Below are 22,499 nucleotides of genomic sequence, written 5' to 3' on the forward strand. Positions count from 1 at the left end.
GACTGATGTTGAAGCTGAAACTCCAATACTTTGGCCACCTGATGCGAAGAACTGACTCATCTGAAAAGACCCTGATGTTGGGAAAGATTGAAGGCAGAAGGAGAAGGGGACAACAGAGGATGATATGGTTGGATGGCATCACTGACTCCCGTGCACATGGGTTTGGGTGGACTCTGGGCATTGGTGATGGACAGGGAAGCCTGCCGTGGTACAGTCCGTGGGTCACGAAGAGTTGGCCACGACTGAGCGACTGAACTGACCTGATGCCTTTAATACCTAATCTATACACTTCCAAATCTCTTATCTATTATCCAGGCCTCCTTGATTAACAGATTGTACATCTAATCATCTACTAAAAATTCCTTGTCTACGTTTCTTTAAGTTCCTAAGATTAACATATCGTTAGGTCAACTTTTCCTGCTCCCTTATTTTATATTCCTTGTTCTAATAATGACGTTTCATATCGTCAGCCACCAAAGCTAGAAATTTCAGAATCATTTTTTTGCTTCCTTCCTCTTTCTCAGACTTCATAACCAGTAGGTATTGATACCCTCTTCATTCTACTTAAAAGGTGTTGAACCATCTTCTTTCTGTCCCCAAATTTTTGCATTAGTTTAGGCCTGTATCTCCTGCTCAAAGGATTACTCTAATTCTTTTTATTTGTAGCTTTTCTGCCCCTTCCACCATATATTTCACAGACTAAAGTCTAATATTCTCTCATGTAACATACCAAACCGGAGTGGAAAGACCAGTTTGGAGACCACTCTCAAAGGCAAGAAGAGAGATATTAAGAACAAAAATTGGAGCAGTGACTCTTGTGTAGGAGTTGATAGGTACAGGGATTTTTCTCAATTATAACTTAGAGATTACACATTGGAGTGGCTGCCTGGCTCAGAAATTCCTTCATGAGGCTCTGTCTTTGCTATTCATTGTCCCCTTTTTAAACACTCCGGTTCTGTCATGAACTACCTCTCTCTGCCTATAATATTGGTCAAGAGAGGAACCCCTGACACGATGGGTAAAGGTAAACCTTAGCTATGGCCACAGTGACTGGTGCATGAAGCGGGCATATGAACCAAATTGGACTAACAGGGGCTCTTCCCAGAACTCAGTTCAAAGTTGAGCTAGAGAAAGGTAATCTCTTCTGCTTGGTTCTCACTGCTGTCAGAACATGAGTCTAGAGATGTTTGTAGCCTTCCCTATCTCCCCTGAGTGCATTCTAAAAAACCTGCCGTGGAAAGAATTCAGACCAGCCTGTAGGGAATCAGAGAGACCTTATGGTGTTCATATCCTTGGTTTCAGTGGTCCCTCAGAACAGTGCCATCCCTGCCTCTGAATTGGTTAGTTATATGTTTCACTAAATTCTCCTTTCTTCTAAAACTGAAAATTTTCGGTCAAAAGACTCTGAGTAACACCGAGCTAGTATAGTACTAGGCTGTGGTACTTAATGTCTGGGGAAGATGCAGGAAGGTCAGAGTTGACTTGCAGGCATCTGTTCAGAGTTACTTCTCTTCTGTAGCTTTATAAATGGATGCGTGTCCTCTGCCAGATGTTAAGCTCCTTGAAGGCTAGGCTGTATCTTAATTATCTTACTTGCTTTTAAGCCCACATCTAGCACAATGCCTGAAACAAATAAGGTGTTTTTAAGTTTTGCTGTCAAATAGTAAAGTTCACAAAAGATAAAGATTCATTAATTTATGTAAAATATTTTCCCTTTGACACAATGCTAGTTTCAGAGATCAGGGGGATGGCATACTGTTTTTCAGCTGTTTTTTAATCTAATGAGAATTTGGAAGATACTTCAGATCTTCCTCTCTTCTGTGTTCCTGCCTACAAATCTTCCTCTCTACTTCCTCTCTAAGCTTAGTATTTAGTACAGTTTTCATCTTTTTTATATGTATAGTATACTTACAATGTGATTTATGCTGTAGGCTAAAAGAAATTATTTTTAAAGAGAGAAATTCCAAGCTGCAGCTGGAAATTATGGTTCACAGACTTCAAAATGAAATTAAAAAACTAACTATTGAATTAATTAAAGCAAGAGACCAACAAGATGATCACATTAGACACCTGAGAACCCTGGAAAAAGCGCTGGAGAAAATGGAGAGGCAGAAGGGGCAGCAGCAAGCCGCACAGGTACCCTCTGCCATCTGCGCTTCCGCGGGTTACACGCTCATAGCGTCTCTCCTGAAACACGCTACGTCATCATACGCAGACAGAGATGTTAGGTTGGATACAAAAATTACACATGCCAGTCATTTAACGTGCGGAATTATTTCTTGAATTAAGGCCGCCAGCATTCACAAAGCAGTTATAAGAAGAGTTGGTGGATATACTGCTAGTTGCTAGGCTTGTGTTTTATTAGAGCCAGTTTTTAAATGACTCCTTGGGGGTGCTTGAAGGCTTTTAATTTTTGTGTTTTCTGAACAGAAATTTTTTTTAAGGTTCATGGTGCAAATAAGATTTAGTCTAATATGTTTGATGCTTCTGCATGCATGCTGAGTCGCTTCAGTTGTGTCCAACTCTTTGTGATCCTGTGGAGTGTAGTCACCAGGCTCCACTGTCCATAGGATTCTCTAGGCAAGAATACTGGAGTGGGCTGCCTTGCCCTTCTCTAGGGGGATCTTCCTGAGCCAGGGATGGAACCCGAGTCTCTTGTGCCTCCTGCATTAGCAGGTGGGTTCCTTACCACTAGCACCACCTGGGAAGCCCTTGATGCTTCTAAGACTTAACTTTATGTACCCACACCGTTATGTAGTTAATTTTGGAAATCAGCTTAGTCACTAAGTCCTGTTACTTAGAAGACACTTTTCTTTGGGTAACTGACATTAAAATAGAAGCAGAGGAGATTATCTAAATACTGTAATTGTGTGCATTTTACTCAGATGCGACTTATCCAAGAGGTGGAACTCAAAGCTGCCGCTGCTGATAGAGAAATAAACTTACTTAGGACTTCTCTTCATCAGGAAAAGGAACAGGTGCAACAACTTCATGAACTGCTTGCATTGAAAGAAAAAGAACACAGGTAACTGAAATATGTATATGTCAGGAAAATACGGACGTTGAAAAACAGAAAAAGTCACTTGGTTCTCTCTGCCCCTTCCCCCAGAACTAGACAGTGATGCAGCAATGTGAAGTCTGACAGAATTAGCTCATGAAAAATAACATGCTTATGTATACTTTAGAATCAGTCTTATTGTAAGAACTTGTAACTTAGAAACAAATCAGTTACTTTGTTAAGGTTGAAGTATGGATTTAGAGCAATGAAGCTCATTTTGCCTTTCTCTAAGCCCAACCAAAAGTTGATCATTATAATATAGAGAAAACTGTTTAATTGACTTCCAAGTAACTACTTGTTAAATTAGCAGTATACTTTATTCCTTTGAAGCAGATTCAGCAGACTTTTTCCTGTGGAGGTCCAGATAGAAAATATTTCAGGCTTTTCAGGTCATGCCTAACTGTCTCTTTGTAGCCCAAAAGTAACCATAGACAGTGTGTAAGCAAATGGATGTGCTGTGTTCCAATAAAAGTTTATTTCCCCACAAGAAGGGCACCAGGCCAGATTTGGTCCAAGGGCTGTAGTTTTGCCCGGTAGACTGTATTTACTGTATATTAAAGACTCAAGCAACATAGAAGATGCAGTGAAGCAGAACCTGACTCCTATGAATACACCCAAAGGATATTAGAAACCATAAAATGACTGTGAACTATCTCAGTGAAGTTAAGACTTGGCATATCCCTGTCACCACTGAATGAACAGTCAAATAAACTTTTGTTCTTCCTGCATATACCATCCTGTCCCTTATTTTGTGTTTGAAAGTAAGGAGCTGATCTTTAACAATAGGGAATATAGAATATTTAGTACCTAAAGGCCTTTAAAGTTTTCTTTCCATGTAAACAGTATCCTTTGATTTTTGTTTTTCATTCCAGGAAAGACATTGAAACAAGGGAGTTTTTTAGTGAAGCTGAGTTCCAGGAAGCCTTAGCTAAAGAAATTGCTAAAGAAGAGAGAAAGCATGAGCAAGTTGTAAAAGAATATCAAGACAAAATTGATGCATTAAATCAACAGTATATGGATTTAGAAAATGAATTCCGTATTGCTTTAACTGTTGAAGCCAGAAGATTTAAAGATGTAAGAACTGGCATCTAGCTTTTTATTGAAAACAGAATCAGCAAGTTATGATTTGATAAGAGGACTACATTTTAGAATTCTAGCTCTATTTGCATGCTGCCTATAGGATCGTAAGCAAATTAGGTTCTTAGAGCCTTATTTCTTCACATAAATAATAGCTAATCTTCAGTGCTGTTGCCAAAGCTAAGTGACATTATAAATGGTCAAGTAAAGAGAGCACTCGAATAGGAATTAGGAAACCTGCATTCTCTATTATTTGTACTTTAGAGCAGGGATCGGCACACTAAAGTCTCTGGGCTATTTTTGGCCCACTACCTGTTTCTGTAAAGTTTTATGAGAACAGAGCCATGCTCACTTGTTTACACAGTGTCTGGCTGCTTTTGTGTCAAAATAGCAGGGTCCAGACCTTAAAACACATAAACACATATGGCCTGGCTGACCTGCGAAGCCAGTTATCTGTGAATTTCATGCTATTGCTAAAACTCAGATACTAAAAATGAAAAAAGTAAGCTGTTTCCAAAATCAGATATATTCTAAATATTCCGAGAACTGCTATTTATGATGCAATTTTAAAATATAGGTTAAAGATGGTTTTGAAAATGTTGCAACTGAATTAGCAAAAAGCAAGCATGCTCTTGTTTGGGCTCAACGAAAAGAAAATGAGTCTTCTTCTTTAATTAAAGACCTAACCTGTATGGTGAAGGAACAAAAAACAAAACTTGCAGAAGTTTCTAAATTGAAACAGGAAACAGCAGCAAATTTACAGGTAAGACACTACCATTATATTTCCTTTTTAACTTTTTATGTCATTTTTTTCAAGTATATTGTGATCATTTTAGGAAGTATACAATTGTGAAGTAGAAGACTAATATAATTAGGAGATAAACCATGGCTACCCAGGTTGTACTACTTACACTAAAATCGTATTTAAATAAGTAAGTGAATTAATTTTAGGCAGCATACTAAGTAAATAGATACCAGTTTTACAGTGATACAGATGGTTGAAGTTTGGAAAATATCCAAGGAATTATTGATACTAATTTTGTGGTAGTGGACGTCTTTACATACTAATATACCTAACTATAATACTTTTTTAATTACTTTATTTCTGTTGTCTCAGTTTTAAATATTAGTGATATTTTGCTCAAAAGGACTCACTTTATATAAGTGACCATTAAACTGTTGATGGAAATCCTTGGTGAGAAATTTTGAGTAATACATGTATAGTTGCTCTTTTAAAATATTAAATAAAATTCAGAGTTTTTACAGAAATAGCCTCTTAAAATTTGACTTTTTATTTAATGACCTACATTTATTTTTAGTCAATAAAATTAAAACATTTTCTATATAAAATTTGGGGACATTACTTTGTATTTGCTTAAATAACATTTTTTCTCACTATAAAATACAGAAAGAAAATAAAGAAGTACTTAAATATAATAATTACTTTGCATTCTTTTCAATGTTTTTTGGTGGTATACAGAATCAAATCAACACACTTGAAATTTTAATTGAAGATGACAAGCAGAAGAGTATTCAAATAGAACTTCTCAAGCAGGAAAAAATGCAGCTTATTTCCGAGCTAGCTGCCAAGGAATCGCTAATTTATGGTTTAAGGACAGAAAGAAAAGTATGGGGACATGAGTTGGCACTACAGGGTAAAATTCTCAAATTTTCAAAAAATAGCCCCTTCTTCTCATCCTGCAAACCAGTGTATTAGAAAAGGGAGGGTTAATTCTTCCTAGACATCCCAGGAAAGAAGGTGACGCTTTATACGGAAGGGTAACTGGTCATTGGTCAGTCAGACAGGAATGAAATTATACTAAGGAATTGAGAAGGAGGTTATTACACCCATTTTATAGTTATAGCTCTGATATTTTGCTGTCTCTGATTTTCTTCCCAGTGTAATTTGGTTACGTTTCTGAACAGGTATCCTTTATCATGCTCCAGCTAAATAAGTTATTGAAAACAATTCTTTCTTATCTAGTGATTTTAAATTGTACATATGCAGCATTCATTTTTTTGCTAAGAAAATAAATGTTGCTGACATTTATCTTGTTACATGTGGAGAAATGTGAAATCAGTTATGAATAAAAACCATTTTAGGTTCAGGTAAATTTATCCTTAGTCTCATTCCCTTTCCAGTCACCATAAAGCAAGAGATATACACTGTTTTAAGGCATTCATGGAGACTTCACAAATTATGAATAGTAGATGTTGACCTAAATGGAACATTGCATATTTGACCATACCATGTAGGAATCTGTAATATGATTACAAATTAATTTTGTTTGTATGGACAGCATAACATGACCCATTAAATATTTTGTGTCTCGGTTAGTTGTTCACCGGAGAAGGCGATGGCACCCACTCCAGTACTCTTGCCTGGAAAATCCCACAGACACAGGAGCCTGCTGGGCTGCAGTCCATGGGGTCGCGAAGAGTCGGACACGACTGAGCGACTTCACTTTCACTTTTCACTTTCATGCATTGGAGAAGGAACTGGCACCCCACTCCAGTACTCTTACCTGGAAAATCCCAGGGACGGAGGAGCCTGGTGGGCTGCCGTCCATGGGGTCGCGCAGAGTCGGACACGACTGAGCGACTTCCCTTTCACTTTCACTTAGTTGTTCACAAAAGTAGCTGCTTGCATGGTTACTGTGGTTTTAGGTTCTCAAATACCCACAGCTTTTAAAAGGCCCGTTTCTTCTCTTTCCACTTCATATTATGCTGTTACGTATTTTGTTTCTTTATTCAGCTTCTTTTACTCATTCTATCATACACTATAAAATTAGATGCTCGTTAAAAACAAATCTCTAAGGTCTTCTTAAGGTTTTTACTGTGATGTTTGTTTCTTAGGGTCTTCTCTAGTCCAAAATCATGGGAGAGTAGAGGCTCAGCTTGAAAGTTTGTACAGGGAGAATGAATGTCTGCGAAAAGCAAGTGAGCGTGACAGTGACACAATAAGAATCAAATGTAAAATCATAGACGACCAAACCGAAACCATTGGAAAATTAAAAGAGGTAAGTTTGACATTTTATTTTAGGAACGGCTCATAGGGAAAGTGTGAAAATGTGTGGATCGAACTACCTAATAAATATTTGTCTCAATGAATCCCAACTGTTGTGGAATTTAAGACATACTATCGTGTTTTTTTAATAATGTTTGCCACTTTGCTTTTAAAAGTTATATATAACATTTATTAACTTGAAATTACTTTTACCTCAAAATTTTATGGAGGGTGTTATTATGGCCCTCCAGAGTAATTGAAACTAGTGTCCAGAATGGGTGGTGGTTGCTCTTCAGTTGCTGAAGAGTCACGTCCAGCTCTCTGCGACCCCGTGTACTGCATGCAGCACACCAGGCTTCCCTGGGCTTGGCGGCCGGTGGAGTTACGTGCACTCAGCGAGGACCAGCAGTGGGACGTGCAGGGCGCCAGGCATGCTGTCTGGCCACGCGTGGCGGCAGCAGGGCCTGTCCCTGCTAAGTCAGGGCCTGACAAAGCACGGTCCACTGGAGGAGGACAGGGCAAGCCACCTCAGTGTTCTTGCCTTCAGAGCCCCATAAAGGGTTAGGAACCAAAAAAGGTAGCATTTTTATTTAAACTTCGTGTTGTTTAGTATCTTCCAGTATTGCTAACTCAGTTCTCAGAATTCTCTGTGACAAAACCTTGTTGTTGTTCAGTTGCCCAGTGGTGTCCCGCTCTTTGCAACCCCACGGACTTCAGCATGCCATGAATAGAATGTAAAAGATTCGTGCTTATTTCCAAGAGACACTGTTTTTACCCTCTTCTTTAATATGGCCTGTCTTAGAGAAAACTAACAGCATCTCTTGTTTCAAAGTATATTACGTGAAAATTCCCAGAGAAATATTCTGAAAGTTAGCATGAACTCCAAAATTTGAATCAAATTTGAACTCCAGAATTTTCTTCTGAAGATTATCTTCAAGGAGTTAAAAAAATAGCCCAAGAAAAGGGATTTTAAGAAACTTCTAAATGGGATTATCACCCACAAAGTTAGGAACTCATTCTCTCTCTTTTTTATTTTATTTTTTTAAGGAACTCATTCTTTAATTATAACTACCTAAGATTTGATTTTTCCCCCCTTAGTCATTTTTAAGAAACAGAACTTCATCAAGTACAGAAAATTAAGAAACATTATCACCATGTTGTTATATCCATAATTAGATTTAGACTATGAATGCTTGAACTGTGATTTTTGAACTGTATTTAGATAATATAATTACCCTAAACAATTACATCGTTGTTTTTGCTTTTGGATGAAACCAAAACTTCCATTATATCTGTCATACATGCCAAGCTACACTGAAAATTATTCAAAATTTTTAATCAGTAAGCATTTTTTCTATACTCAGTATAATACCATGTTTGACATAACGACTTCTGCAGTAAGACTACTGCTTATCAGTCTCTGAACAGAGTTTTGGGAGAAAATCACTAGTAATGAATAACACAGTGGAGCCAAAAAGGAAATTAGTTTTTAGATTTTTGGTTTAAAAAAAAAAAAGTTTTCAACTCATCATTTTTCTTTCTTTTCACAATTTAGTACATTTACTTTAAAGACCGTTGTATCAACCTCAAAGATATGAGCATTAATGGTGCATCCCAGCTCATTACAGAACATACAGAGATAACTAGGTATAATTTCTTATAGCGATAAATTCACTGTGTGCTCAGTTGCTCAGTCGTGTCCAACTTTTTGCAACCCTATGCACTGTAGCCCACCAGGCTCCTCTGTCCATGTGATTCTCCAGTACTGGAGTGGGTTGCCATTTCCTCTTCCAGGGCCCTTCCCAACCCAGGAATCAAACCTGTGTCTCCTGCATTGGCAGGAGGATTCTTTACCATTGAGCCACCAGGGAAGCCCAAATATTTCACCATAGCTAATAACTTAAAGGGATAATGAGCTAATCTGCAGAATTTGGAGTTCAATATTTTCAATTAAGTAGATTCTAAAACAGGATTTTTGAGGTTTGGTTTCCTCATATGTATTGTTTTGGTACTTTTAAGTATGGGTCACAAGATTCTCTGATGCTACAATGTTATTTTTATTAGCAGGGTTATTTCATAAGAATCTTCTGTAGTTTTTATGAATTCCTAATAATAATAAGCTTTAAGCTCAACATTCAGAAAACGAAGATCATGGCATTTGGTCCCATCGCTTCATGGGAAATAGATGGGGAAACAGTGGAAATAGTGTCAGACTTTATTTTTGGGGGCTCCAAAATCACTGCAGATGGTGACTGCAGGCATGAAATTAAAAGACACTTACTCCTTGGAAGAAAAGTTATGACCAACCTAGATAGCATATTTAAAAGCAGAGACATTACGTTGCCAACAAAGGTCCTTCTAGTCAAGGCTGTGGTTTTTCCAGTGGTCATATGTGGATGTGAAAGTTGGACTGTGAAGAAGGCTGAGCACCCAAGAATTGATGCTTTTGAACTGTGGTGTTGGAGAAGACTCTTGAGAGTGCCTTGGACTGCAAGGAGATCCAACCAGTCCATTCTGAAGGAGATCAGCCCTGGGATTTCTTTGGAAGGAATGATGCTAATGCTGAAACTCCAGTACTTTGGCCACCTCATGCGAAGAGTTGACTCATTGGAAAAGACTCTGATGCTGGGAGGGATTGAGGGCAGGAGGAAAAGGGGGTGACAGAGGATGAGATGGCTGAATGGCATCACTGACTCGATGGACGTGAGTCTGGGTGAACTCCGGGAGTTGGTGATGGACAGGGAGGCCTGGCATGCTGCGATTCATGGGGTCGCAAAGAGTCGGACATGACTGAGTGACTGAACTGAACTGAATAATATATTAAGACTGCTCTCCCCTAAGTACTTAAGTATGAGAGTTGTGGGGAGAAAATAAATTATGGAAATGTTGGTCAAGACTACCTGATACCATTGCTTAGAATTTTTAGATGTATAACACACTGAGGAATTAAACCACATTTTCTAAGATACTGATGAATTCATTCCTAAATAAGCCTCATTCAGTATTTGTTTGTTTGCCTCCATCATCTTCCCAAAAGGGAAAAAAAGGCAAGGTGGGACAGGGGAAACAGGATGAAAACAGGAACTGCTAATTTCATTTTTTTCTTACTGGTAGAGACAGTTATCATTAGTTGATGTTACAGGGTTCCAGCATCCAGGCATGCACCTGTAAAGCAGATATGTTCATTGGCATAAATAAGTCAGATGAGGCCTAATACCTGCAAACATTTAACAGATCACTGCAGATGGTAATTGCAGCCATGAAATTAAAAGACGCTTACTCCTTGGAAAGAAAGTTATGACCAACCTAGATAGCATATTCAAAAGCAGAGACAGTACTTTGCCAACAAAGGTCCATCTAGTCAAGGCTATGGTTTTTCCAGTGGTCATGTATGGATGTGAGAGTTGGACTGTGAAGAAGGCTGAGCACCGAAGAATTGATGTTTTTGAACTATGGTGTTGGAGAAGACTCTTGAGAGTCCCTTGGACTGCAAGGAGATCCAACCAGTCCATTCTGAAGGAGATCAGCCCTGGGATTTCTTTGGAAGGAATGCTGCTAAAGCTGAAACTCCAGTACTTTGGCCACGTCATGCGAAGAGTTGACTCATTGGAAAAGACTCTGATGCTGGGAGGGATTGGGGGCAGGAGGAGAAGGGGACGACAGAGGATGAGATGGCTGGATGGCATCACTGACTCGATGGACGTGAGTCTGAGTGAACTCCGGGAGTTGGTGATGGACAGGGAGACCTGGCGTGCTGCAATTCATGGGTCGCAAAGAGTCGGACACGACTGAGTGACTCAACTGAACTGAACTGATCAAGGTAGTTTTGATCTTTCATTAATCCTCTGATATGTAGTATGCAAATAGAGGATACAGTTGGCCTCACAGGACAGAAGATGAAAGGAAGTTTGGGGGAATGTAGAACCTATTTTCATGTGACATTCAATAGTGATGAAATCATACTTTAAAGTATTTGTTCACTCTAATGCAGAAGACACTTGTTTAGCAGAGTAGAAATAGTACTTTGTGTCATACATGCATCGTGAATATCAATCTTTGCTATATTCCATGTTAAATAAAATTGTCATTGTACTGTTTTTCTTCCCGTGTACTCCTTTTGTGTGGTTGGTAGTAACCTAATGAAATAAAAAGTGTACATAGTGTATCATTCTTAGTGGCATCGAAAACACAGTAATGGTGCTATTCCTTATTGATTGTGATTTTTTAAATGTTCTGTAGAAATCTTTTCTAAAACATTCCCTGAACATTCAATTTATTTTTTAATCTGTAGTTTTTATAATAATTTTAAACCATATTTAATTTGGAAATAAGACATTTAAGATTAAGAAAAATAATTGTTTTTTTAATAATGATTTATTTTCTGTAAAAATGAAGTGTTTACAGGAAAGAGAGGAACAAATCAAAATATTACATGAAAAAATCACTGAAATACAAAAATGTACTCAGGAACAACTTGAAGAAAAATCTTCACAACTGGATGAAATAGTTGAGAAACTAGAAAGACACAATGAAAGAAAAGAGAAACTAAAACAGCAGCTGAAAGTGAAGGAATTAGAACTTGATGAAATCAGAAAAGCTTACAGGTATTATACAGTATTTCCTATTGAGAAATAACATGTGGCTTAATAATTTCATGTAACCGGTTTTTTTTTTAATTATTTCTTTTCATATTAGTACACTTAATCAGAAGTGGCATGATAAAGGAGAACTTCTATGTCATCTTGAAATGCAAGTAAAAGAAGTGAAAGAAAACTTTGAAAACAAAGAAAGAAAACTTAAAGCGGAAAGAGACAAAAGTATCGAACTACAAAAGTAAGCATTAAGTCCTGAAGTATGTGGGATATCTTTTTTTTTTTTTTTGCACATTAAAATGATGTATATCAAACCAAATTTATACAGAAGGTATTCCAATATCAAATGGCAAATTTCAACAATGCAACAACCACAATTACCTTTGCACCAACCTATTAGATGTTGTTCTAAGTACTGGTGATCCCTGGTCTTATAAAGTTTATTTGCTTTTTTTTTTTTTCCTAGGCTTTTTATTTTTTTATTTTTTTAATTTAATTTTATTTTTAAACTTTACAATATTAGTTTTGCCAAATATCGAAATGAATCCGCCACAGGTATACCTGTGTTCCCCATCCTGAACCCTCCTCCCTCCTCCCTCCCCATACCCTCCCTCTGGGTCATCCCAGTGCACCAGCCCCAAGCATCCAGTATCCTGTGGGATATCTTTAAAGAAAACCGAGTACTCTTGCCTGGAAAATCCCATGGGCGGAGGAGCCTGGTAGGCTGCAGTCCATGGGGTCGCTAAGAGTCAGACACGACTGAGCGACTTCACTTTCACTTTTCAGTTTCATGCATTGGAGGAGGAAATGGCAACCCACTCCAGTGTTCTTGCCTGGAGAATCCCAGGGACGGGGGAGCCTGGTGGGCTTCCGTCTATGGGGTCGAACAGAGTCGGACACGACTGAAGTGACTTAGCAGTAGCAGTAGCAGGCATGAGGAAGGTAAAAACATTTTGGACATGGTTATTTGCCAAGCACTTAATTTCCATTCCATCTATAAAATGATTATAATAGTTCCTCCCTTAATATTTGATGGAAGTTTAAACTTTGTGTATGTGTGTATTTATGTATGTATATGATTTGTATGGGCTGTTTAGCATTTAAATAGTGCTCGATGCATAGTAATTGCTGTATATTTAGTTTTTATTACTAGAATTACTGTTTTCAAATTCTGTTTGAATGGAAACAACTAATATTTTTGGCTGTTGTATGTGGCATTGTGTGTGGAGTTTTGGCTTCCCTGGTGGTTCAGCACTAAAGAATCCGCCTGCCAGTGCAGGAGACCAGGGTTCAATCCCTGGGTTGGGAAGATCCCCTGGAGAAGGAAATAACAACCCACTCCTGTAGTCTTGCCTGGGGAATCGCATGGACAGAGGAGCCTGGCAGTCCATGGGGTTGCAAAGAGTTGGACACAACTTAGCGACTAAACAACAACATGTGAAGTTTAGCGGGAAAAAATCACTGACTGCCAGGGACAGAGAGCTTCTGAAGAATCTAAAACAGATGTCGGTAGCAGTTAGCCTGCACCAACGAGGATGAGAGCTGATTGTAAATAAGGGGAAGAAATCTGTACGCATATGCCATTGTTATATGGATTTTATAAAATACTCTAGAGGAAATGAGGGTTTTACCTTATAAACTATATGACTAGACTTGTTAAAATAATTTAAAGTTAACTGACCTAAAAAACAGGTAGCATGGTTTAGTGACCAGTTCTCATGTCAAAATATAGAATGGTGTAGATAATGTGGCATGTAGGTAGCCCCAAAATTTCATATAGAGGTAGGTTCCCCATTATATCAAATCTAATAGAACCTCGAAATTTGATTTTTCATATTTTAACTCAATGTAAATGAAAAGGTGAAAGGTCTTATTATACACCCCAGAAGTTTTAATTGATAATACAGTCCATTGTCTGCTAATGGACCCTGTTATACTTTGCTTTACAACCAAACATTAATGCAACGAAACATTGACTTAGAGCCTGTTTTCTTTCCTGCTGGTCATAGCTTTGCAGTATGAAGTCCTTTTGATCCTAAAAGACACAATCATTTCATATAACTAGAAGTTCCTAAACTAAAACCATAAAGCCTGACAATTTTTAGAATCTCTTATATTGTTTATTGTGTTTTTAAGAGCAAAACAATAAAAAGGCCTGATTTTTACCTTAATGTTCTTATGACTGAGATTGGTATGTATGATTTTTAATTTAATAGAACTTTAATAAAATAAATAAATCATTGATCATAAGAAAGATTTTATTTGCAAAGGTTTTTATAACATATAAGTTGATTATTTTCTTATATCTTACTTTGAACCCAGCAGTAATTTTGTGAGATTAGCCAAACAGGCAGGATTATTGTGTTATAGTTGACAGACTTTAAATCCAGAGGTTGTGAACTTGCCCTTGGTCACATAGCTACCAAATGTTGCAACTGGAATAAAAGAAAGACTTTTGATTGATGATCCTAATGCTGAAAGTTTAGTCTCCCTCACCTGTGCCCAAGGAAGTGTCAGAGACAAGAGTTTTGGGTGATGTAGAAAAGGATCACTTTGTTGCTTTGCCAGACAAAAGGGGACGCAATAGGCTTGTGCCTCAAACCCTGCGTCCCAACATGGGAGGATTTGGCAAGTTTATAGCAGTGGTTCAGGGGTGGAGTTGCTGTTAAAGAGTAGGGTATGTGCAGGGCCTGTACTCTTTGGATCGGGCCTAAGGTGGTCTTCTCCCTAATCTCTGCATCCCTTCCCTTCCCTGATAAGTGACTGTTCACATGTACCCGTTGAAACTCAGGGAAAGTCTTGGAGGCTGGAATCTATTCCCTGCAAACAAGAAACAGGGGACACAGAAGGGTTTCCGTGCCCAGGAGCACAGTTTCGGTCCTAATGTTCAATCCACTGTTGCAGTGGTCTGTGCCAAAACCAGGAAGCTTGTTCATTATGAGCTTAACGTTTTTAATAAAATTATTCATATTTAATATTAAGAAATGGGTATTTTGCTTATAAGAAACATTTAGCACTGAAATTTTGTAAATACTGTTTATAATATGTTTATTAACATAGGGTTTTATCTGATAAGCATAAACACAGGAAAATCAGACATACATGCTTATAAACTTGAACCTGCCTATAGTATAGACATTGTAAATTATTATCATACTGCTAATACATGGAGGGAAAAGAAATTGACAGCATCTGTGAAGATGCTTATAAAACATATCCTTAGACTCACAAGTGAGAACCAGTGTATCCTAACTTTCAGAGGATAATGTAACAAACTTCCACTTATGTTACCCTACTCTAAACTGTTACTAACAGATTCTGTTGGATGATGAACTAATAACTTCAGTTACCCAAGATAGTCTTTTGCTATTCAATGGAGTTATGCTCCCATTAAGACATGAATATGAGTGCTTCCATGTTAAAAAAAAAATCCTAATTTTTATACATCCAGGTAGATATGTGGTTTTGTTTTGTTTTTAAGGGATGCAATGGAAAAGCTTCAAAGTATGGATGATGCCTTTAAGAAACAAGTTGATGCAATTGTTGAAGCTCATCAAAATGAAATAATACAACTGGCAAATGAAAAACAGAAATGTATTGATTCTGCAAATTTAAAGGTACTGTAAGTAAAATTCACTTTGATAATCAGTATTAAATTGTTATAGCTAAGTAAATTGTTATCTTCAACAGTGATAAGGAGAAAAGGCAGCATGATTTAACGACCAAATAGATACGAAGAATGTTACTAATACACTCATGAAGCCAGACCAACATGTTGGTAATACTTAGATTAGTTGTAGAATAGAATTTTAATGAAACCAAGATTATAAATTTGATCCTGAAATGTACCTGCTCCATGAGCTCTGGATAAAAATTTATATATCCTTCACCAATTTGAGCTGGAAGCCCTTTTGGTTACACATAGGCAAGGTGAGAATGTGAATGTATTAAGTACAATCCATTACTGCCTTGGACAAGTTCTCAAGGATTGTTTTATTATGAATTAGGGTTCAAACTGTCAAGTTTCTCATTGACAAAGGAATGGGTATAGGATGATACTGAATGACAGGGAAACATCAGAATTAACTTATGAAGCTTTAATAATACTTATGTATGAGCTTTCCCCTCATACTTTCATCCACTAAGACTAGGTTCAAACCTGGATATTTTTAAAACTCAACAGGTGATTCTCATGTGACTCCACTGTTAAGATCCACTAAATGAGACAGTTATGAACTTTCATTTTTCCCAGATTTTGAAGTGTTAATAAGAAACACATATCTTTAAGACTGGAAATTCAGAAATCAGCAACTAGAAAAGGAAAAGAGTTAATAGAAAAGGAAAGGTATACTAAATATTTTATAATCAAGGTTGTGTAGTTAAATGACATTAAAGGAGCCTGTATAACCAGAAAGAGGGAATTAGGTCTTTGAAAATAATCACAGTTAATAAAGAAATACAGTTGGTTCAAAATTTAGTTATTTCAGTGCAGTGGCTTTTTCATATATTTAAAATCTACTGAGTGTTGAACAAGAGTACACTAGGTATTATTAAATAAGGTATGATATTAGGCCTTTAACTCAAAGCAAAATACTGTGTTTGATTTTGGACATCTTGCCATTATGATGTAATATCATAGGGAGGTGTTTGTTAGGGAATTAGAAAAATGGCACCAAAGTTTAAATGTGGTAAGACTGAAAAAAGGCATTACATACAGTTGATCATTTAAGTTAGGAGAAATGTTAATTTTTAAAAGGAAAAAAATTAGGAAGTCTATATTAGAGATTAGGAAGAGGGAAGTAGACAGATAGGGATGACTATATTGGTAGTACCCTCAGGAATGTTGTATAATAGGAGAGAGAGTTTCAAGCAGAAATTAATAGTATCAAATACACTGAATCCTAGGAGAATAAATATGAGTTAACAGTAAATCATAAAATTATCTCTCAAAAAGATAATAATGTGTAACCACCACCAGCAGTTTTAGAAATGCAGTGTTTAAAGAGTTTCTTTGGGAAGGGAGGTGATTGCAGTTTTGAAAGTTTGTAAGGATAAGTCAAGAGTCATGATTTGACATTCATAAGCAGCATAGGACTGCTTAGGAATGAGAAAGCAATTGAGTCAGAAGATTAAGTCAGAAGACTGAGTTTCATCCAGATATGCTACTGAGAAGTACCACTACCTCTTCTGAACTATAAAATAGAGTTAAATTATCATGTGTTCATTACAAGAGCCTATGAGAAATAAATGGATAGTATACATGTGAATATTTTATATATAGTATGACATTGTCTTCCATATTAGTATTTGAATAGGTTAACATTTTATTAACCTCTTGCTTTAAATGAACATCAACATCACAAATTATAAAATATATACAAATCTTTTACTTTCTGCATTTTTAAAAATGCATTTTCACTGAGAAATTTAAATGTTATAAAATGTACATATTGATTTAGGTTCATCGAGTTGAAGAAGAAATGCGTGGACTTCTGGAAGAAACATGCAAGAACAAAAAAGCAATGGAAACAAAAATTAAGCAACTTGCTTTTGCTCTAAGTCAAATTCAGCAAGAAATTTGATGGTTCTGAGAACAAATTTAATTGAAATGGATCGGCAGGCCTATTGTAAAAATGATTAAATATTGTAATAGTAGTAACTGCTGTGACTTTGAAATGTCTCTTTCTACACATTTCATTCTGATTATATTTTAAAAGACTTTTGATCAAGTATTAATTGTATATGTAGGTTTTTTTATAATAAATTGTTGACAATTATGTGTATTAGAAAAACCTATCAAAATAACTAGACTTAAAACACTTTTTCTTGTTTCTGTGCTATACATTGTGTGGTCATTACACATTTGCCTATAAGTATGTTAATGGAAATTTAGTATTTTGACTACATGAGGGAAAGTATTTTAATACTGTTAACCTTACTGTGTTGATGAACTAATTATATTTATTGGTTGTCCTTCAGTTGAGGTAGCTCCATTCTTTTAAAATGCTCATAAGTGTAGCCAAAAAATATTTTAAATCTGTATAAGAGATGTGGTATTTTTAAGAATGCATATATATGTCTCCACATCACTCATAATGACTCCTTTTTAGTTAGTTTATGAGAATTCTTACTTTACAATTTAAAACACTTTTATTCCATTTCATATCAGTTCATTTATTCCTATTTCAGTTTTGTCATCTCTTATGTTCCTGTGTATGCAGAACAAAGATCTGAATACTATTCTCCTTACTATTTCTGAAAGAAAGAGAATATAATACCAAACTCTAACTAATAGCCAGTGAACTATGTTTTTTAAAATTAAATGCAATCAGAAAAAAATGTAAAGAGAGGGCCCCATTTATTACAGGCAAGGTTTATACTGAAATCTGTGGGACATCAAGCATATCAGCACGTAATGGGAGCCTATAGGGAGATGGGAGGACATAAGAAATATTGGGGAAAATAATAGCTGGAACCTTCCTTAATTTGATGAAAAAGACAAATCTACATGTTCAAGAACTTCAGTAAAACCCAGGATAAATAAACACAAAGAAAACCACACCTAGACACTTCACAGTCTAACTGTTGGGGGAAATCTTGAAAGTAGCAAGAAAATATGATTTAATGTAAAGGAATAATTAACAGTTGAGAAATTTCTCTTCTCATGAGAAATAATGGAGACTAGAAGGCAGTGAAGGACATATTTTAGGTACAGGAAATAACAATAAGTTGAGAATTCTACATCCAACAAAATTATCCTTCAAAATAAAATGCAAAACACACTAGATGCAGTGGGCTGACAAAGTTTTCAACAACAACAAAAAAATCAGCTAAGAATTCTATATCCAGCAAAACTGTCTTTCAAATGAAGCCAAAATAAAGTCATTCTCAGGTAACAGCTGGGAAATATGTTCCTACCAGACCCACTTAACGAAAAAGGCTGAAGGAAGTTCTTACTTCAAATCCTTTCAGAATGTGACCCTAAAGTAATTTGAATACACATGAGAAGAAGAAAGAAACAGTCATAAAGTGAAATATATAATTATACAAAAATATAAATACATATTTTCCCTTCATCCCTTAACTGATTAAAAAATCAAAAAATATAAAATAATGTATATAATTGTATTATTGGGAGTAAAACAAAATGTAACATTTCTCCATATCAGCACACAGGTGGATGGAAGCAAAGCTGGATTGGGAAGTAAGGAAATAGGAGATAGTAACTTGAAACCCATAGGAACAAGTGACAATAATGAGTTGTAAATATGAAAATTAACTATGAATGTATATTTGCTGTCCTACTTGGACTTTATATAAAACAAACAGTTTCATAACAAAAAGTGGAAGAAAATAGAACTAAATAGAAACATTTCTATATTTCACTGAAATTGGGTTAGTATAAATCTGTTGTGTATATAAATTTGTGACATTATTAAGGATGTAACTCAAAATGTATAACCAAAAAATAGTCAAAGTGAATTAAAATGTTACACTAGAAAATATTTGTGTAATACAAAAGTAGGAAAAAGCAATAAAGTATTAAGCAATTTTTAAATGCAGTAAAGAAAACAAGATAGAAAACAGTAAAATGGCAAAGGTAAATTTTAAAATTTGCATAATTTAACTATATCAATAATTACATTAAGTGTGACTGGATTAAATGATCCAATCAAAAGAATAGATAGGAAAACAAGATCCAACTACATAACACTTTCAAATATGCAAATAGATTGGAAATATCAGTAAAAGGATAGAAAAATAATGTAAACAGTGACCATAAGAAAGACGGAGTGACTATACTAATATCAGACAAAATAGACAAAAATGTACTAGAAGAAAAGAGATGAAACTATGTCAATTCATCAGGGATAACAAGTATACACATGGATACACCTAACAACATGTTCCCCAAATTCATGAAGAAAAACTCATAAAAGACTTGAAGGCGGGGGGTGGGGTGGGGGACATTATTCAATAGGAACACAGACCCTCCCTGGTGGTCCAGTGGTAAAGAATCGACCTGCCAATGCAGGGAGCACAGATTTGATCCCTGGACCAGGAAGATCCCATGTGCCATAGTCACCTAAGCCCACACGCCAGAGTTGCCAGAGTTACCGAGCCTTGCTCGAGTTGGTGAACCACAGAGTTACCGAGCCTTGCTTGAGTTGGTGAACCACAGCTACTTCAGCCCAAGTGCTGCAACCGCAACTTTGAGCCCAAGGTCTGCAACAAGAGAAGCCACCACAGTGAGAAGCCCATGCACTGTGATGAAAGTAGACCCCGGTCCCCGCCACTTAAACTCCATGCTCAGCAACAAAGACCTGGTACAGTCAAAGAAACAGTAAGAAAACACTTTCAACAATGGACAGAACAGTGAAGCAGAAGATGTGCAAGAAAATGGAAGACTTCAACAACACTAAACCTACTAGGCCTAACAGACAACTGTAGAACACTTTAAGAACAGAATCTTCACATCTTCCGAAGTGCACCTGGAACCTTCTGCAGTATAGATGAGACGCAAGATCAAAAAGCAAGCCTCAGTGGATTTGGGATTATTGAAATCACACAAAGTAATACTTTGGCCACCTGATGAGAAGAGCTGACTCATTTGAAAAGACCCTGATGCTGGGAAAGATTGAGGGCAGGAGGAGAAGGGGACGACAGAGGATAAGCTGGTCGGATGGCATCACCGACTCAATGGACATGGGTTTGGGTGAACTCCGGGAGTTGGTGATGGACAGGGAGGCCTGGCATCCTGCAGCCCATGGGGTTACAAAGAGTTGGACGCGACTGAGCGACTGAACTGAACTGATGCTCTCTGAACACAGTGAACTGAAATTAGAAAAGAAAAACAAATTTGGGAAATTTACAGTGTAGAAATGAACACTACTGGATCAAAGAATAAATCACGAAATTAGAAAAATTCTTTGAGGCGAATGGAAATAGAAAATACGAGATGTAGCTAAAGTAATTAGAAGGAAATTTTTATCTGCAAGCAACTATATTAAAAAAGAAGAAATATTTGAAATCAACATCTAACCCTCCACCTGTAGTGTTAGTCACTCAGTCGTGACCAACTCTGCGATCCCATGTACGATAGCCCAGCAGGCTCCTCTGTCCATAGAATTCTCTAGGCAAGAATTCTGGAGTGGGTAGCCTTTCCCTTCTCCAGAGGATCTTGCCAACCCTGGGATGGAACCTGTGTCTCTTGCATTGCAGGCAGATTCTTTACCATCTGAACCACCAGGGAAGCCCCTCCACCTATAAGATACTGAAAAGGAGGAAACTAAAGCCAAAGCAGGCAAAATGAAAGAAAAAATAGAGCAAAAATTAATGAAAGAATAGAAAAAAATGCATCTAAATTTTTGACTTTGAAATATTGACAAATCTTGAGGTAGATGAATTAAGAAAAAGCTTTAATCACTAGAATCAAGAATGAATATAAGGAAATAACAGTAAGAGTGGGAGGAAACTTTGGAAGCTGATGAATATGTTTACTTCCTTATGGTCATAATTTCATATGTGTATACTTATTCCCACTCATCAAATTGTGTAGATTAAATATGTGCAGCTTTTACATGTCAATCATACCTTAATAAAGTGGTTTAAATTTTTTTTTAATTCCATTGACAAATTTTAAACAAAATTCTTGGGTTTATATTTAACAAAAGTTCAAATCTCATACTCTGAAAACTACAAAACATTATTGAAAGACAAATATTCATGGAATAGAAGACTTAATATTGACAAAATGGTAATTCTCCAAATTCATCTACAGATTAAATGCAATCCCCACCAAAATCTCAGCTAGCTCGCTTATTTGCATAAGTTGACAACATGTCTCTGAAATTCATATAGAAATTCAGGGAATATAGGCCAAAACAATCTTCAAAAAGGAAAAGGTGGAAAACTCACACTCATTTAAAAATTTAACTAGAAAACTACAGGGAAAAAGCAGTCAAGATGGTAGAGTTGAGGGAACCTAAGCTCACCTCCTCTCAGGAGCACCCCAGAATCACAACAATCTGCAGAATAACCATCATTTAAAAAGACTGAAACCTACCAGAAAATATCGTCTACAGCTAAAGACATAAGTAAGGAACCAAATGAGACTGGCAAGAGAGGCAGACCCATGATATAATCAAATCTCATACCCACAAGGTGGGCCACCCACAAACTAGAGAATATTTGTATTACAGAGGTTCTCCCACAGGAGGGAGAGCTCTGAGCCCCTCATCAGGGCCCCCAGACTGGGAGTCCAGCACCGGGAAGAGAAACCCCCAGAGCATTCAGCTTTGAAGACCAGTGAGGCTTGACTGCAGAAGCTTCACAGGGTTGGGGGGAAATAGAGACTTCATTCTTAAAGGGCACACACAAAATCTCACGTGTACCAGGACCAACAGAGAAAGCAGTAATTTGATAAGTGCCAAGGCTAGGCCTACCTGCTGGTCTTGGCGGGTTTCTTAGGGAGGCAAGGGGCAGCTCTGCCCCGCCCTGGGGACATAAACAGTGATGGCAGAAATACAGGGGAGTGTTCATCTATGTGATTTCACTGGAGGCAGACATCTTGCTTGGATCATTAGACTTGGCCCCACCCAACAGCCTGTAGGCTCTAGTGATAGAATGCCTCAGGCCAAACAACACAGCCCCTCTGGTCAGCAGACAGGCTCCTCAAGACTTCCTGAGCCCAGAGCCACCTCTAGACATGCCCCTAGTCATGGTCCTGCCCACCATGGAACCAAGACCCAGCTCTACCCCTGAG

At 37.1% G+C, this 22,499-nt stretch overlaps 1 protein-coding gene across 3 annotated transcripts in view; it reads left to right on the top strand.

Moving 5' to 3' along the window:
• LRRCC1 (leucine rich repeat and coiled-coil centrosomal protein 1) overlaps window positions 1–21,358 on the top strand; it is a 47,577-nt gene extending 26,219 nt beyond the window's left edge. For all 3 annotated transcript variants that reach the window (XM_070382903.1, XM_070382902.1, XM_070382904.1), the window contains 10 exons: window positions 1,932–2,136; window positions 2,886–3,025; window positions 3,931–4,132; window positions 4,713–4,898; window positions 5,616–5,790; window positions 6,992–7,155; window positions 11,538–11,746; window positions 11,838–11,975; window positions 15,216–15,351; window positions 17,194–21,358. In XM_070382903.1, the coding sequence (XP_070239004.1) occupies window positions 1,932–2,136; window positions 2,886–3,025; window positions 3,931–4,132; window positions 4,713–4,898; window positions 5,616–5,790; window positions 6,992–7,155; window positions 11,538–11,746; window positions 11,838–11,975; window positions 15,216–15,351; window positions 17,194–17,316 (1,678 nt within the window). In that variant the 3' untranslated portion in view covers window positions 17,317–21,358. The remainder of the gene's footprint in view (window positions 1–1,931; window positions 2,137–2,885; window positions 3,026–3,930; window positions 4,133–4,712; window positions 4,899–5,615; window positions 5,791–6,991; window positions 7,156–11,537; window positions 11,747–11,837; window positions 11,976–15,215; window positions 15,352–17,193) is intronic.
• The last annotated feature ends 1,141 nt before the right edge of the window (window positions 21,359–22,499 follow it).

This window comes from Bos mutus, chromosome 14, assembly GCF_027580195.1.
Source record: "Bos mutus isolate GX-2022 chromosome 14, NWIPB_WYAK_1.1, whole genome shotgun sequence".
In the NCBI taxonomy this organism is placed as follows: Eukaryota; Metazoa; Chordata; class Mammalia; order Artiodactyla; family Bovidae; genus Bos; species Bos mutus.